General features: G+C 49.8%; 1 protein-coding gene across 2 annotated transcripts in view; it reads right to left on the bottom strand.

Moving 5' to 3' along the window:
• ABL1 (ABL proto-oncogene 1, non-receptor tyrosine kinase) overlaps positions 1-18,018 on the bottom strand; it is a 132,189-nt gene that overhangs the window by 5,389 nt on the left and 108,782 nt on the right. For both annotated transcript variants that reach the window (XM_024762368.1, XM_024762369.1), the window contains exons 4-10: positions 15,760-16,032; positions 7,707-7,791; positions 6,882-7,059; positions 4,880-5,064; positions 2,378-2,530; positions 1,083-1,172; positions 574-738 (exon numbers count right to left, since the gene is read on the bottom strand). In XM_024762368.1, coding sequence (XP_024618136.1) covers positions 574-738; positions 1,083-1,172; positions 2,378-2,530; positions 4,880-5,064; positions 6,882-7,059; positions 7,707-7,791; positions 15,760-16,032 — 1,129 coding nt within the window. The remainder of the gene's footprint in view (positions 1-573; positions 739-1,082; positions 1,173-2,377; positions 2,531-4,879; positions 5,065-6,881; positions 7,060-7,706; positions 7,792-15,759; positions 16,033-18,018) is intronic.

The following is an 18,018-nucleotide window of genomic DNA, read 5'->3' as shown; positions in this document are numbered from 1 at the left end:
CAGAACAGTCTCGCTTAGAGTCAAGCCTGGCACACAGGAAGCACTGGATCGGTGTTTACTAATGTTACCCCCGAGAGGACCTTGAGAGCCCTTTTTCACCACTCCCACCGCCCTCGCTAGTCTAGGGAAGAGCACCAGAAACGGTCTCTTCTCAGAGACCACGAGGGGACACCAGCTCTCCAGCTCTCCACAGGTGTCTCCTGGCTCCGTCGGTGCCAGGGAGTTTTTCGTATCAGCGCTTTCACAACGAGCTGCTCTTCGTTTGGGTCAGTGTTTTACTATTGCTGTATCTGCCACAAGAGCAAGCACAAATGCTGTGAGTGATACACGAACAGGCGGGTTTGTCCCGAGTAGGTTTCATAAGCACCACTGCCTAAGCCAATGGCTCCTAAATGACGGGGCAGGGGCTTGCTGGAGGAAAATGAGAACCTTCCTCTTTTCGAAGCTGGACCACTAACACGGGGTTTGCCTGTCTTTCTGTGCAGTTTCCACTCACTGCTTCCCATCTGCCTGCACTGGCCCTGAGGGTCGACTCCCCCAGGCCTCAGGCGGGTGCGGGTGGTGAGGACGTACCAGTCTCTCCTGGGCCCTTGGAGTGGGGCGTCTCGGGCACGTCGGGGGCGTCTTTGTGTTCGGCAGCTCTCCTGGAGGTTCTCGTCTTGGTGGGCAGCTCTGGGGCCTGCAGCAGAGTACCTGCAACCCCTCGCATGCCTTTCTTCCCCAATTCCTTTTCCACTTCTAAGAACCACCAAAAAAATCAACAACAAAACCAGCAGTCATCAGTAACGACGTCATTTTGGTATGTTGGTTTTCTTTTTCTTTTTAAGACAAGAGTAGTCATCTATACACAGTTACAGAAAAGAGATACACATCCTGAGGAAATAGTACTCGAGCAGTTTTCAGAACCCTGGCTGCAAGAGACAGAGGGCCACCCCCCGCCCAGCTTTCCGGTCTCAGGTAAGCTGCTGGCCCACGCACTCTAGCAGGAAGTGGACTGAAGGACTGGGCTGGGTCCCACACGGCCGTCCCTCCCATCCCAACCTCTCTCCCCACTGCAGGCACCCTAAGGACCAGCACTTTACCGTCTGATATGCTGGATTCCTGGAACATTGTTTCAAAGGCTTGGTGGATTTCAGCGAAGGAGGGCCGGTCAGAGGGATTCCACTGCCAACCTGGACAGATGAGAACCAAGTCAGACTACCCATGAGGCCTTGCTCACAAGCAGGGGATGAGAAATTCTCAAGGAAAAGTCTGGAAGTTAAAGCAGCATTCCAATCCTGCTAACCATCTTTTGCTATGACAAGTTCAAGTGACAAATGCCACTGTGCCCTGTTGCAGGCATTAAGAATTTGGGAAGACTTTAGATACTGGCAGGAATACGGATTATAAAACGCCAGGGACACGCTGACAGCAACCACTACATTTACAAACGTATTCTTCCCAACCTGCCCCCAGCAAATGCAGAAAATTACTCAACCAAGCGGCCTGCCTCCTATCTCACCCTCACTTCATGGTTATCGAAGTCCGAATCCCTCACCAGTAAAGACGTGCTAATTAAAACAAGATGAAAATGAGGATTAAGGACTGACTGATAAGCCCAGTGGAGGTGAGGACGTAGGGTCCCTCTCACATGTTTCTGGTGAGAATATAAATTCGTATAAACTTTTTGGGAAAACAATTTGAGAAAATCTATCAGAACTTAAAATGCACACGGCTCTCTGAACCAACAGTTCAACTCCCGTAAGTACTAGCATAACGCACAGAGTCATGTACGTATGAGGGTGCCGGTTCCTGTCTTGTTCATAATGGCAGAAGACAAACAAATGTCCATCCAAAGAGGACTGGATGAATGAATAGATCATGTAACAGATGCCAGGCAGCTACGTAAGGAAAGACACGAGGCGAGAAAGTGGGAGAGAGAGCGAGAGAAAGAAAGAGCACAAGCTCTGAATTACGGACGTGGAAAGACACGCCTGTTACACTGCTAAGTGCAAAAAAAAAAAAAAAAGTTGAGGGAATAAATTTTTATACATATATATAAAAAAGCGAGTGGATAAAAGTCACCTGGAATATTTGCCTACTATACCAGAAATTTGTATTTATTAATAAGAAACCCAGGTTTGGTATCTATCAATCTCATTTTTGCATTAAAAACAAAAAACACTCACACATAAAATACTATGGGTAAATAAAGGCATACTGAAAAAGTGAAAAAAAAAAAACAGGTAGCAAACTGTTACATTAGTTGCTTCTGAAGAAGGGGAATGAAGAGAGGAAATGGAATACTTCGATTTTTTTTTACTTTACATATATCTCCTGCCCTGGGTATATGTAAAGTGCCCGCAGAGACTTCTAGAACTGGCGGGGGAAGGCTCACATGCTCGCATGAGTTCGTAGACCTTCTCTGGGCAGCCTTCCGGGCGCTCCATGCGGTAGTCTTTCTCTAGGAGTTCATACACCTGGGACAAGTCAATTCCTGGGTAAGGTGACATGCCGTAGGTAGCAATTTCCCAAAGCAACACTCCAAACGCTAAAAGAAAAAAGAAACATCAGGATCATTCGAGATGTGTACGATTTAACTACACTGCACTTAAAACTGGTGAACTGTGCAGCAGACATCAGAAGTTACACCCTCAGAAGCAGGTCAGACACTGACATTCTACCCGGCTCTTAATTACCAACAGCCCCGGATAGAACAGGAAAGAATGAGGTTTTCCGTTTACTCACGCCCACCGACTAAAACAGAAGGAGAGAAGAGGCCTGGGTTGCTCAGCCCCTCCAGGGTCTTTTAGGGAGCCTAGCCATCATGTTGGGAGGTGTGGTGGAAGGAACGTAGGACTGGAACTGAGGAGGCCATTACTACTCATGGCTCTGTGAGCAACTAGTCATGTGCCTAAGACAGGCCACCTCTCCTTTCTGGGTACATGAGATTACCTCTAAGGGCCCTTCCAACTCCAAAAATTTCATTAAAATCTTACAGAATCGTTGAAATTCCAGGTCCCATTTAGGAACCAGAACTCCTTGGAGAAACAGGTGATTCAGGTCTGGGGCAGAGAATGAACCTGGAATATTTTATCATTCCAGATAGCAGAGATGCTGTAGAAGACCAGCAACAATGTGAAGTCCCCATTGGCCAAGGATGAGACAATCTGAACGTCAATTTAAAAAACAACTACAGTGGATTAATCCATAATATACTCAAATATATTTAAATCCAAGAGCTTATAATAATATCACAAAAGACAAACAACAAAAACCTGGTCACCGTTGGAGGGTATCAAGAAACCAATTTGTTATCGTGGAAACCGGTAAATAATGGCAAGGAAGCAAACATTTATCCTATCTTTCCTGTATGAACTGTACCTTTACTATAGCCAGACAGTAGGGGAGAAGAAGTTTCTTCTTATAGAAGTATTGAGCTAATAAATGCATAAGGAAGGAGAATTATCATTTGGCAACCCTAATAAATCAGCGGATCTAGACCAAGAGAGAAAACTAAGAATTATGGGCCTACTGTTGAAAATGTACACCCCTTCCTATGAAGTACTCTTACTAAAAGAAAAACAAGTCAAATTTGAACGTGATCAAGCTGCCTCGATCCCAATACCCGTTATCTAGAGAGAGTGAAGAACGAAGAACATGGTAGATCTCACCACAGGGGTACAGTGAGCAGAGTCCAGAGTGTGGGAGACTTTAAAGGACAAATGACGGGATTTCTTCAACAAATAACTAGCAAGGGACGCAGAGGGATAAAGAAGGAATTTACACTGTAGAGGAGACCTAAGGGCCACTGTCAACTAATAGCACTGTGAGATTCCTATTTCTATCCCAATTTAAACATACTGTTTAAAAAAAAAAAAAAGGGCTTCCCTGGTGGCGCCAGCGGTTGAGAATCTGCCTGCCAGTGCAGGGGACACGGGTTCGAGCCCTGGTCTGGGGAGATCCCACATGTCACGGAGCAACTAGGCCCGTGAGCCACAACTACTGAGCCTATGCGTCTGGAGCCTGTGCTCCCAACAAGAGAGGCCGCGACAGTGAGAGGTCCGCGCACTGCGATGAAGAGTGGCCCCCGCTCACCGCAGCAGCTAGAGAAAGCCCTCGCACAGAAACGAAGACCCAACACAGCCAAAAATAAATTAATTAATTAAAAAAAGAAAAGAAAAAACGCATGACTTTCATGATTTCATTGGAAATTTGAACACTGACTAGATATTTGATAATATTCAGAAATGCATCTCAACTTGTGGTTATACAAATTAAAAAGTCATCTTTGAGAGACTTATGTGAAATATTCATGGACAAGATATTATGCTGTCTGGGATCTGCTTTGAAATAACAGGATGAGAGGCACCATGAGGCGATGACAGCAAAGCTGGGTGATGGGTGCCTGGGGCACATTAGGTAACTCTGTCTTCTTTAGTGTATGCTTACAACTGGCATAATAAAACGTTCTTTTCAAAAAAGTAAAAATAAAATACTGTCACATGAGGCTTCAGAGGGTAATATTCTACTTGAATCCCAAACCAAACTATATAGCATTCTCTCCACAGAGGAAGACTCTGGGTGCCTGCAGGGTGGGCCGGCTGCCCCTGCAAACCTAGGCAGCAAACTAAGAGTGAAGAGGTAAAGATGGTGAGTGGGGGAAAAAAAGTTAATCTGAATTATTTTGGAAGAAAAAAGCTCACTTTTACTTCATTTTGGACAGAAAACAGGGGAGAAAAGATTTTAAAATGAAAAAGAAGTAAGGAAGAGAACTAAGTAGTGAAAAAGAAACGAAAGAGCAAGAAAGAGGAAGTGAAAAAGCAAGGAGAGAAAAGAAAAACAGGGAAACAGCCCCACCCTGCATGGGCGAGGGCGAAACCGGAGCAGCAGCCCTTACCCCAGACATCCGACTTGATGGAGAACTTGTTGTAGGCCAGGCTTTCGGGTGCCGTCCACTTGATCGGGAACTTGGCCCCGGCGTGGGCTGTGTAGGTGTCCCCTGTCATTAATCTGCTCAGGCCGAAATCAGCCACCTTCACCAAGTGGTTTTCCCCTACCAGGCAGTTTCGGGCAGCAAGATCTCTGGGAAAGGAAAAAGTTAATCTGTGAGAGTTTCCGGCTAGCTTTCCAGCTTCACAAGTCCACCACCGTTGTCTATAAAGGTGCGATACCGACAATGGGAAAATGGAGTCCAGGCCCCCTGGGGAGCAGCGCCCGTCCCTCAGCACCCACCGCGCTCCCACGTGCAGAGGGTGGCACAGGGAGCAGCCTCCCTGGCCCCATGACCTGGAGCAAGTTAATCACCCTCGGATTCACTTATGCCAGCCATAAAATGAAGGTGATAATGACGGCGCTTACTTCTTAGCATGGTTATGGGTGGTAGTGAATTAATAGGTAAAGCACTTCGACGGATGCCTGGAGAACAGTGTCATCTAAGCGTCTGTTCAGTTATTATTGCTCTGTGCCAGGCACGGGGCACAAACGCGTAGGCCAGGCCTCGATCTCGAGAAACTTAAATCAGACTGAGCCTCGCTTGTCCTACTCAGACTTGATAGGACAAAATTTAAAAAAAGCCCACGACGTCCTTTACCCAAATGTATTTCCCACTGTCCTGTTTCTTCCTGGTGCTTACCCAAATGTGCCCTGTAAACTCTCCCCTGTGCAATCAGCTTCCTCCCGCCTCCTGATTCTCCCTGGGAAGTAGGAGTCTAATCTTTGGTTCACGGACATTAACCATGAAATCGCAGGGCAAACTGGAATGAGGGATGAGAAGATGCACCAGCTTAAGGCGATGGCTGCGTACGATAGCCTGACCATCAGCGATCAGAGGGGAAGGAAATACAGGAGAGCTGTGCCTAACAGGATTTTGGTAAAGCACTTTAAGTTTGCTTGAACGAAGAGAGAACGAACCTAGCCGTGCAAGGCAAACCAGGAGTCAAGAGATCTCAGTCTGCAGCCTCAGAGGGTTCACTTTCTTGAGTGACGGGAGCATCTGAAGGAGGCTCTCGTGGAGCAGAGAAAATCCGTCTTATGAGGAACCGCCAGCATGTCACACATGCCACCCTTACTCCTCACTATGAAGTCTCATGTACAGGTTTCATACTTGAGTTAATTGGGTAGGAAAGGTCACCACGGTGGCGGGGAGAGCGTCTTGTGTAAAAGACTCCGGCAAAGCCCATCAGGCCCCGTCCTGCAGAGGCCGTCACTTTGCTAGGACGCCATTTCCACCAGCAAAGAATGCAAAGACCAAGATAATTGCGGCACACTTGAAGGTCAAAACACTCCAGGCTTTAAAGCAGCAAAGACGCTTAATTCAGAACTACGTATACACGATTCTGACAGTAGTGGAAACATCCCTGAACCAGATGACAGCAAGTTAAGCGGACAATGAAATGATAATAATGAAGAGAAGGAAAAACACGCAGCACAGAAACAAAACCCACGCACGGCTGTTACTGAGCGCTTGTGTAAAAGCAATGCCAACGGCTCCCGGGAAGAGGTCATAACTGATGAACCCCGGCCCTGGAGGAGCAGTGAGCGCTCTACTCCAGAGGGAGCCGCGATGATTAGAAGGGGCGCCTTTTATAAACTTCATTCAATATTCCTCTTAGCCCAAAATGGTTCCGAAGTGAAATATTCAATACTTCTCAGGCTGGGGATGAAGCGCTCTGGCGGTCCAGGGGCCAGGCCGGGCTGAATTTAGTCCCGGATGCACGCCCGAAGCCGGCGGCGTCAGGAACCTGGCGTCTGCCTTTGCTCCAAGGTCCGATGAGCTGCCAGCACTGAAGAGAGAGGCTGAGCCAGGAGACCTCGCGGGTTGGGGCTTTGTGTCGAAGGATGCCCGCGCCCCACGCGCGCCCCACAGGCCCGCGGCGGGGGCAGCTTGGCCGGGCTCCTACCTGTGGATGAAGTTCTTCTTCTCCAGGTACTCCATGGCCGACGAGATCTGAGTGGCCATGTAGAGCAGCACCACGGCGTTCACCTCTTGCCGGTTACACTCCCTCAGGTAATCCAGCAGGTTCCCATAGGTCATGAACTCAGTGATTATATAGAAAGGGGGCTCCCGGGTGCAGACCCCTGCCAACAAGACAAGGCTTCAGTGTGCTGCCCTGCTCCCGACTGAACACAACGAGCCCCGAAGAACTAGGCTTCCGAAACGGATTCGGACTCTGCCCCTGCGTCCTGGGCCCAAGTTCTAAGATGGTTCCATGCACTGGTGGGTTGAGATTATGTTCCTGTGGGAGGGACGTGGCCCCACTCTTTCCTTCCTCTCAAGCTAATGAATGAACTTCAACAGAAAGAGGCTGCCACTGAGCTCATAAGCAAAGGCCGGGCCACATCAGACAAACTCAATCACTGTTAGTTTAACACCCACCGCCCACCCCACCCCCCACCCCGCAATCGGATATGTCTACGTACAGAATCACTTCCGTGAGGGAACTCTTGAAATTCTTAGGTTTCAGATGCCAACTTGCATTTGACTGCTTTGGGTATCAATTTAAAGTAATAACGTTCTCCCTCGCTCACGTGGGCACACGGACGGACACACATACGCCCCCCTCCCACACAGGCCTCCTTTTACCAAGGGCTGGATGCTGGTGGGGGACAGATGTACAAATCAGAGACCTCAATGCAGTGAGCCACCCACCTCTTCTCTAATAGCACCTGTGTCACCCCAGAGGGTTTCATTAAGAGGCCCTCTCTCCAGAGCTCCACGCACTCACCGAGCAACTGTACTAAATTGGGGTGCTTGATCTCTTTCATTACTGCGGCCTCTTTCAAGAACTCTTCCACCTCCATGGTATCCTCCTGCAGGAAAAAAAGAAGTGGTGACATTATCTCAGCAAGGAAAGTGCTGAAGTGGGGAAGTACGACCTGAATGGTTAATACAGACAGGAGCTTCCACAAACGATCATCCCGGTCCACCAGTCCCAACCACGACATCGCTCTGGACAGGTTCCAAGGCGGCCCGGTCATCACCCCCAACGGCACGAAGAGTTTTCCACTTCGGTGCTGAGCTTTGGAACTCTCACCCTGAGCACCACGTCAAGGCTGGCTGTATATGCTGGTGACTTGCCCTGGTGGCTCTATGCAGACTATACTTGTTTCCATCACCCGTGGAGTTTGTGCGGAGCAAGGGAGATGTGTACAGGCAAATACCACAAACTTGGTGCCACCTCCCTAAGGAACAGCTGGCTTCCAAGGCCTCCCAAAATGCTTAATATATAAAGAAAGAAAAATCACTTGAAGAATCCGAAATGTACTTGATTTAAGAGAAGAGACCTTGGGGCTTCCTTGGTGGCGCAGCGGTTGAGAGTCCGCCTGCCGACGCAGGGGACGCGGGTTCGTGCCCCGGTCCGGGAGGATCCCACGTGCCGCGGAACGCCTGGGCCCGTGAGCCATGGCCGCTGAGCCTGCGCGTCCAGAGCCTGTGCTCCGCAGCGGGAGAGGCCACAGCAGTGAGAGGCCCGCGTACCGCAAAAAAAAAAAAAAAGAGAAGAGACCTTGATGACACAAAAAGATGTATAGCACTACTGAAGAACGCTGCCTCAAGATATGGCAGAAAGAGAGGATGTTCCGCTTCTTAAGAATGCGGTCTCATGGGGCTCTCAATGAAGCAATCACCACTACCTGTCAGGTCAATTACTCACAGATCCTTAAGTCGTCTTCACTAGCAGCTCCCCTAACAACGGCTTCACAAGTCCCACCAGTACACACCACGTTTTAGGCAAGTTCGCAGTATTTAAATGCCAAGGGGAGACAAAGATATCAGCAAATGCCCAGAGCAAAGGCGATAATGTTTCTGCATTTCCTCACGTATCAGTCTGGAGTGCTGCTGTCGGCTCTGTTTTCAGGAGCCTGGCTGTGGGTTTATGTCCGGTAAACCTCTTTTTGACTTAAAGAACCCGCTGTCTTCTCAACTGACCATCAAAGCAAGAAGCAGGTGGGTGATACATGACACAGTCTGTTGCTATAAAAAAACCAGCAAGGGAAGCAGGACCCCACCCTCCACGTTTCAACATGGAGTCTGAGTGTGTCTGAAGAGCAGGCCTGCATGGGAGATAGGGAGAGAGCTACTTGGAAACTAGCTTCCCCAAGAGAAGCTTTATCAGCTGTACTTTAAATGTGGAGCTTTATTTACGCTGTACCTGCCCTTTCGGGAAACAAAGCGCTAAAATGTCCTACTGACTGTGGCTAGTCGGTTCCTACCCTGGCACGTGGGGAAGACTTCCAGAGGACGGGTCACCCGTTACTTAGTGCTGTCTTGCTTTGGTCAAGCACGTTTACAAGCGAAGCATGACCGGTGAGGAGATGTGTCAGCCCGCTATCACTTAGCTTAGGGCTCGACGGGACTGAAACTCAGACACAGTTTATTGCTCTTTAAAAACGGTGAGCTGCTTCTAATGTCAACTGAACATCTTGGGTAGTCTCTGTGTCAAGCTGCGCGGGTGGGAAAAGAACACATCACTGCTGCCACCTCACTGGCTGTTCACTTCTTCGGAGCCCTGCCCGCCCCTGAACATGCTCAGCAGACCACACCGTTTCTGGCGTTCAGTGCTCTGACCCACCAGGGTGACACGCCGCTACTGTCAACGGCTGGAGAGCCAAGTGCCTGCCGGAACTAGGGGATTCAGTGCTGCTCACGGAAGGACCAGGGCCTTTAAGAACCTTGCTCGGCCAACAATATGTTCAAAGAGTAGCTCTCGAATGAAGCTTTCCAGATTTGAGGTACCACACAATGAGCCTCGCACAGTGAACTCGTTTCCGATATAACACTGCTCTTATCGCTCCTGACTCTTCTCTACAAGAACCATGTTCTAGGTCTTGAGAGGCATGGACATGCAAAAGGAACACTATGGCTCTCAAAGGCATCCCTCTTCTGCCTTTCTCTCTTCATTCACACACACACACACACACACACACACACACACACACACGAACCGCACGCACATGATGTGTGGACAGTATAAATAATTCCCTGTTTTTTCTTTCAGGACAATCGGTGTGAACTTGTCTCCCCCTGCTGGAATCAGACCTGGTTCAATTTATAATTTAAGCTACTAACAGCATCCTACATTTCTAGCTGTGTTAAACTGGAAATATCCCTGATGCTGTTCTCCCTGTTATATTCCTTTACTTTTATTCTTAAAATTTCCATCATCTTTTTGAAGAGGATTCTTCCACTTACATAGTGAAATAGAAGTAATTCCGAATGATTCGGGCAAAGGCAACGCTCTGAACAAAAGCTGTGAATTTCAGTCTGGTCTGTCAAGGGGGAGTTGGGTCAACTGCCCTCTCTTCATGAGGACTGACTGGCCTGGCCAGATGTGGACCAATGCTTTGGCTGGCACAGAGGTTAAGAGGATGTTGTGAGTTATACCGACCAAGCTCTGCTGCTGCGAAACCATGGTAAGTTGCCTACATCACAGATAACAGATTACCTGCGAACTTGTTTTCTCATCTACCAAACGGAGAGAACAGCGGTACCTGCCTCGCGCACAGAGAGTGCCGAGTGCAGTGCCCGGAACACGGTCAGCGCCCACCCAGTGGGACTCACTTTTATCGTTATTAACGCAGTTGATCTCTACTCCTGAGAAGCGGACTAAACATACTGCCCGTATGGAAGACAGGCGGGTTCTTTAATTAACGCTGGCTTTTTGGTCTTTCTCAAAGACACGTTCTTCCAGACTCAACATCTCACAGGTGTTTTCTCACCAGCTTCGCCCTCTTTGCTCACTGGCCTCATCCCCAAGAGTAGGAATTCTACAGCATAAAAAAGAACACCATTTTTAAACACAGCTCAGCGCCCCGCTGCCGAGGCACAGCTTTTAGAGCTCTCCATGCCTCCTCTCAGCAGGGACCCCTGGCCGCAGTGCCGGGCTCGTGTCTAAGATAGATCAGTTTCCACGTTTCCGGTTCTTACCCGATGCCAGCGGAGCAAGTTTACAAGCACAGCGAAGTGCCACCCTGCACCTGTCAGCTCGACCAGGGTCCACACACCGGAGAGATGGGGCAGTTTCCGAGCTAGACCGAGGAAGGTGGATGGTTCACAAACCAGGCAGGGGACTTGAAGCTCAAGTGAAAAGTCCACAGGAAACAATCTCACAGAGGAGCCCCCATGACTCTGGTTCCCCAGTACTGCGGCCGTAGCCAGCTCCACGGCCAGAAGGGAAGCCGCTGCCCGAGCGAATGAGACATGGCAGTAGCCTGGCTCCCCAGCGCACAGCCCCCGTCCCGCCGTGAAGTGAGAGCCACCGCGTGCGACGGCCCAGCGTTCATGCTGTCCTGGAGCCCTTATTTCCTGCGGGGGAAAATAACAAACATAAAACCCAAACCAAAACATACTGTGTTGGTGAGGGTAGGGAAAACAGGCACTTCCTCCACACCAGTGGTGGAGTGCAAACTGGTTCGAGCTCTTTGATCCAGCAGTTCTACTCCGAGCCGACCTAACAGGACACTCTCCCACGTGTGCAAACAAGGAGAATCCCTGTGCACTGCCTGTAACAGCAAAGTAGTGGAAAGAAGACAAACGTCTGCTGAAGGCTGGTGACATATTAAAATATATCCATACAAAAACAAGGCCACCTTACACGTACCGTCAAGGAATAACTGCCAAGACACATTAAGTAAACGACAGAGGGCACAGAGCAGCCGTGTCTATAGCGCTGCCACATGGTTAAGAAAGATACGTGCATGTGGACTGTTTCTGGAGAGACACCAAAATCAAGGGTAGCTGAAACTATCGGCGTGTGTCACCTACCGGAAAAATAGGTAAAGAATGGAGTGCAGTGCTAAGCTTTAACTTTTTTCAACAGTGTTCATTTCTGTTCTTGTAGTACATTTGTCAGCTAGCTTACGAGTCCATTTTAATAACACAATTAGATTAACAGTAGGCCTTTCCAAATTCTACTACGTGCACAACTGTTTCAAGAAAGAAAACTGACTTACACAAACTTACTGTACGGCTCACCCGAAGCCTGGGGCTTCTTGTGCTCCACCGTTCTCTTCGGCCTTTAACAAGGAGAGCACACGCCTACGACCTGCTGAGTAGGGTCAAAATTCAAACTAGCCGTCCCGTCAGGGCGCCTTTGTTGTCATTCCAGTTTCCCATCCATAGGGGCCAACCTAGCGCTCCCTTTTCTTCTCTTCGGGTCTTCCTTTTGCCCTGAAGGTATAGGGCCCAGTGGTGGATAAAAGTAGGGCCTCGCTCCCCCTGCTGGTTAAGGAGAGTCTGGTCCTGACCGCTGAGGGCCCGCGATACCAACCAAGGACAAGGAGGCCCGGCACAAAGAGAGGCTCTGTGAGAACCGGCTGAACAAACAAAAGCTTGGGCTAGAACTGCAAGGATTTCCCAAGTAGTCTTCAAGGGAGAGGCAGATCGTAGCTACAGCCTGTGAGGGAAGTGAACGGGGGTGGGGGTGGGGGAGTGATTTTTAAAACGCGTAACTGTGGTTTATGCATATTTTTCACGGTATGTGAGAAATCAGAACCAGAGGAACAATTTAAAAAAAGACCTGGGCTTTGGAGCGGGATGCCTGGGTTCAAATCCCGGCTCTGTCACTGCTGCCATGGAACTAACGCTAGGTCGGTTACTGAACCCTCTCTCTGCTTCAGTTTTCTCAGCCTTAAATGGTGGTAACATCAGTAGCCTTCTCTTAAGGTGGCTGGAAGGATTAAATGAGATGCTCTATGTAAAGCCTAAAGCACTCAGACTCAGGCACGCAGTAAGAATCCATAAATATTAGCCATCGCTGCTATTTGGAACCCACTCAAACTCTCAATGTCTGTAGTGGAGATGAACGCCCCAAATGCTGATACTAATCTGATCTGCCAAGTGGGAAACATACTGTACAGATGTTTTTGTGCAGCTGGGGTGGAGGGAGGGATAATTTATTTAGCAGTTGCTCAGGACCTTATTTTGGGTTAATATACCTCTAGAAAATGACAGTCCCTTGGGACTTCCCTGGTGGCACATGGTTAAGAATCCGCCTGCCAATGCAGGGGACACGGGTTCGAGCCCTGGTCCGGGAAGATCCCACATGCTGCGGAGCAACTGAGCCCGTGCGCCACAACTACTGAGCCTGCGCTCTAGAGCCCGCGAGCCACAACTAGTGAGCCCGTGTGCCTAGAGCCCGTGCTCCACAGCAAGAGAAGCCACTGCAATGAGAAGCCCGCGCACCGCAACGAAGAGTAGCCCCCGCTCGCTGCAACTAGAGAAAGCCTGCGCACAGCAACGAAGACCCAACACAGACAAAAATAAATAAATTAAAAAAACAAAATAGACCACGTTCACAAGTTAAAAAAAAAAAAAAGAAAATGACACATCCCCTTTTCCCTAATTAGCTACCACTTGGAGTGACTATTCACAGAAATTGATGCTACTATATTCTGTAATTTTTTTAAGGAACTATGGGATCACAAGTTAATAAGGCTCTTAGGAAAAATAATTAAACGTACAATAAAAAGCTTAATAACACATCATTAGAGAAGTATGTTCTAGAAGGCACCCACTTCCAGATACTTCTGATGTATTGGTATAAAAAAAAAACCACCGCCGAGCTCCGGGGGTCCCTTCTCTAGAATCATCTTCTTCAGTTGTTTGCAAAGTCACGGCCCAGCATCAGCTGCCCGGCTCCAGGTGCGCAGGCCCAGCCGCTCCGCAGCACGGGGGATCCTCCCGGATCGGGGCACGAACCCGCGTCCCCTGCATCGGCAGGCGGACTCTCAACCACTGTGCCACCAGGGAAGCCCTCTACCTCTTTTTAAAGTTTTCCAACAAGCCTTTCCTGGACTGCTATCCACTGTATTTTGTGCTTTTACTCTTGTTTTGTTTCTGCAAACCCTGGCAAACATGTGGGTAGCGCCTGCGCCTTTAACAGTTCTGCAAGCTGGTCAAGGCCCAGCCTCCCTGGGCCTGGTCTTCGGCCGTGTGCCGCCCTGGGACACTGGAGCGCACGCCTCCCTGTGCCCTGGCCTGGGCTCTGGGAAGTGGGGCAATGGCTGTTCAGCTCATTCGAGGGCTCGCCAACATAGGCATCCCCGAGTACAGCGAATCCGACCACCTTATTCCCGTGCGTCAAACCCTTCAACACGCCCCACTGCCTCCGGGACAGCGTCCCAGCTCCTCAGCCGGGTTCAAGGCCTCTGTGACTCGGCGAGCCCTCTCTGCCCTCTACTTTCCTCTCCTGGCCCCATTCCCTTGGCCAACTCCTGCTCGCCCTGCTCACAACTCCCGTTCTGCTTTCTCCCTGCTGAGCAGAGCTCACCCGTCCTTCCTCTCGTCCCCATGTGGTGCCACAGCTCTGAGCTCGTGCCTCTAACACAGCCCTTGTCACACCACACCGCAATTATTGTCATACTTGCCTATCTCTCCTACTAACTAGACTGCTACCAACCAGATGATTCTAACCACCTAGACTAGCCTGAGGTGAAGAACTCTGTCCAATTTGTTTCCAAAATCCCAGTGTTAAGCTCAGGGTCTGGCAAATAAAAGTGAGGAGCTTGATAAATGCTTATTAAGTTGAAGAAAATCCTCTCTGGAAAATATCCAGGGGTCCTCGAAATACCCATGCCACCACCATTCCCCACCCCCCTCCCCAAGCGTCAGTCCTGCCCCAAGGCCCAAGCTAAGGGGACACAGTCAACATGAAGGGCAAGAAGCCACCTTTGGTTTCTGGGACTAAAGAATGCAATCTTTTCTCTAAAGTGTCACTTCCTATCAACCAGAAACCACAATTTCCGTTTTATGGTGCCTTTGAGTGAGGGCAGCAGGGAAATGACCGAGTCCCGAAAAGGCGGGCTTTCTGGCTGCGTGCACCTGGCCGACCTCCAAGAAGCACGCACACGCTCAGGTTCACTTTTCCCAGTGGTGGGTGTTCCAGTTCTGCTTCTTTGTTAACAGCTGCAAAACGGGGCTCCCTCTCTCAATTTCTGTGCACAGGTCAACATAATGGGAGTTCATTTAAAGCAAGCGAAAGCCACACAGGGCAACACTAGGGGACACTCTCACCACAGCTAACAACACGGCTCACAGTTTGAAGGAGGCGAGGCGTGCAAATTGAACTTCCTTCCCTTGGCTCGCCAACAACCGCCAGAGACTACAAACGCCAGGCGTCAGTTGAGAGTGGAAGTCGCAGTGAACGACAGCGGGCAGGCCGTATCCGGGGCCCTGCGAAGCTCCCATGTCTCCTTGGTGCCTTCCTAAAGGAGGCAGCGCACACCTGTGCTTCCAGAAGTTTGGACATACGATGTGGGGAATGGGAACGTGCTAGAAACACCCAATGCACTTGCCTCTCAAATCCACCAACAAAAATCCACGGAAGAGTCAAACGCATTTTGGTTACATCTCCTACTCAGAGCCCCGCCCCCCCCCCCCCCCCCCCCCCCCCCCCCCCCCCCCCCCGCCTTCTCTTAACTCAGTAAGAAGCGATCCAAATGCCAAACAAAACAGCACAGAACCCCACGGCTTTAAAACACCCTTGCCACAGAATGAAAAACTCCTCCAAATGACTAACCTTTTTACACCAAAAAACCCACAGCACTTCTCAGCTCTCGGCATATGTGGAAACACACTGAGAATAAGAGGATGAGTCAACCCGTACACAGAAACACAGCCGGCTCGAGCTGCAGTGTGAGGCCCCGGGCTGCGTGCACAGGCAGGCGTCGCTGCGCCCCAGCGGGCAACAGGCCTCCCTGAACTAAGGTGGTGCGCCACCTTGAGGCGCTGTGAGCAGCGAGGCTCTCGCTGGACGGACAGCTGGGCGGTCCCGGGCTTACCTTCAGGGTCTTCACGGCCACCGTCAGGCTGTACTTCTTCCACACGCCTTCGTACACCTCCCCGTACTGGCCTCCGCCCAGCTTGTGTTTCATGGTGATGTCCGTGCGCTCCATCTCCCACTTGTCGTAGTTCGGGGACACGCCGTAGACGGTGGGCTTGTTGCGTTTGGGGGCCGGATAGTGGAGAGTGGTGATGAGCCCGTCGGCCACCGTTGAGTGGTGATGAACCAGCTCGGCCAAAGTGTTGAAGCGGCTCTCCGAGGAGACGTAGAGCTGAGGGGACAGGGACGGCCTTCAGCCACAGAGCGACACACAGGCCAACAACTCCGGAGGCCAGCTTCGCTGAGCCTTAATTTAATGCACAGCAGAACCACAGATAAACGACTCTCCACACAGGGCCGAGTGTTCAGAAAACCACTTATGTTGTGTTCCTCCATGACCTCCTCCACCGGCCTAATATTCACATGTCTGGTTCTCTGTAACCATCCTGAGCCCAGCGTAAATGTCCATGACGTAGCCCCTGACCACCCAATGTACAGTCATCACCCAGCACCAGTTAGTCATCATATCACCTGTCTTACTTCCCTGCGTTGCACTTACCACTAGCTGACAACTCCTTGTTTATCTGCCTGATTACTGTCTGTCTCCAGCTACTAGAATGTCAGCTTCGTGAGAACAGAGCCCTAAGCTGTCTGCTTTTATCCTGTATCCCCAATGTCCAGAACAAGAAATGAGCACATAACAGGTACTCAATAAATGCTGTTGATTAAATTAGTAAAGAGTAGAATTTAATAAGCATTTGCTGACTGGAAAAGAAAAAGTAATTTTTAATTATTATTACCTAAAACCTATAATTATATCATTATCTAGAACTAAACAGTGATCAGAGATGAAAATCACTGTAAAACATAAATCTCCTTCTCATTCCTGCTCCCTCGATTTGGGCTGAGTACGAAGCATCAGAGGGCAAGACTTGCAAATCCCAGCAGTATGCCCACGTGAGATGCCCCCGCCAGCGCTCTCCCAGAACAGGGTGGGGACTGAGAGAGCCGCACAGAGGCCGTACAGCCTCGTCCGGCACAGGGAAGTCAGGAGAAGGGATATGAGACACAAGTGCACGTGAGTCTCTAACTGAGACCTACGGCGGGTGAGAACCCGTGCAGGGAACCCCTCCCTGGGTCATTCGCGTCTGGATGCTGCAAAGGGGAGGAAAGCAAAGGTGCAGGCCAGCAGAGAGCAACAATGTGGATGGTGACGGCTATCTTTCTTCTCCTCTCCTTTTTGTTTGGTTCGGTGATGTAGTGAGGGGATACTTCCTTACCAAAACCAATTCACATTAAAATTCACACAGAACATCTGGACGCCACGCACACAACTGAATCTGTTGGCTCACTAAGGGCAGCCCATGATCGCTGAAGGTGGAAAGGATACTAAGAATCACGACTAGGTGTTCACTTAAGACGTGCCCAAACTGCAAAGACACGGGAAGGAGGAAACAGATTTGGGACAGTGGTGATGCCTGAGGCCAGAGGGACAAAAAGGGACAGGATCAGTCAGCTGTAGCTGTAATATCTTTTACTACTTAAAAAAAAGAAACAGGAAGAAAAAGCCTGAAACACATATGGCGGGGCCAAGGCCTGGGCTGTTGGCGATGGCAGGCTCCATTACCTTCTGCATGTTTGCAATGTGAGATAATAGAAATACTTCAGAAGAAGGAAATAACAACAAATATACAATCTGAACCATCTGTAATTCTCAAGAGGGTAAACAGGAGTCTTTCACAGGAGATTTTATTTTTCCTTTTTTGCTTGGGGAGATGACAGACAAATTTTTAAAAATCATGCAAGTCAATGGCAAACTTTGGCTTAGAGATTTATAATTTACAATCTTTCTGTAGCAATCCTACTAAAATAAAATTCTGAGCAACCCAAGAACTGTCCAGAAAGGTTCTGCAGCCCTGGGGACCTCGTCCCTCTGGAAGACGGTGCCTCTGAACAACGGCAGGACCTTTCAGGGTGAGGAGGCAGCCCGCGAGGAGGCCCTACTTTTAGACCTCGGGGCACCGAGGAGAGACCTCTAAGTGAACCACTCTAGGGAGAGGCCATGAGCCTCACTCAGGCCCCTGAACGTGCCGGGGGCTGGGTCGGGGTGGGGGGCAGAGGCGGGCACCGCTGAGCCTGCCCTTAGCTTAAGGCCCGCACGTGGACAACACGGCACTCTCCTCGGTGTTAGTCACCAAGGCACGTGCAACTCACAAAG

The sequence above is a fragment of the Neophocaena asiaeorientalis genome, unplaced genomic scaffold (genome assembly GCF_003031525.2).
Source record: "Neophocaena asiaeorientalis asiaeorientalis breed wild unplaced genomic scaffold, Neophocaena_asiaeorientalis_V1.1 scaffold78, whole genome shotgun sequence".
NCBI classification, from domain to species: domain Eukaryota; kingdom Metazoa; phylum Chordata; class Mammalia; order Artiodactyla; family Phocoenidae; genus Neophocaena; species Neophocaena asiaeorientalis.
The sequence above is the reverse complement of the archived record's forward strand: the minus strand, read 5'-3'. Positions and strand labels throughout refer to the sequence as shown.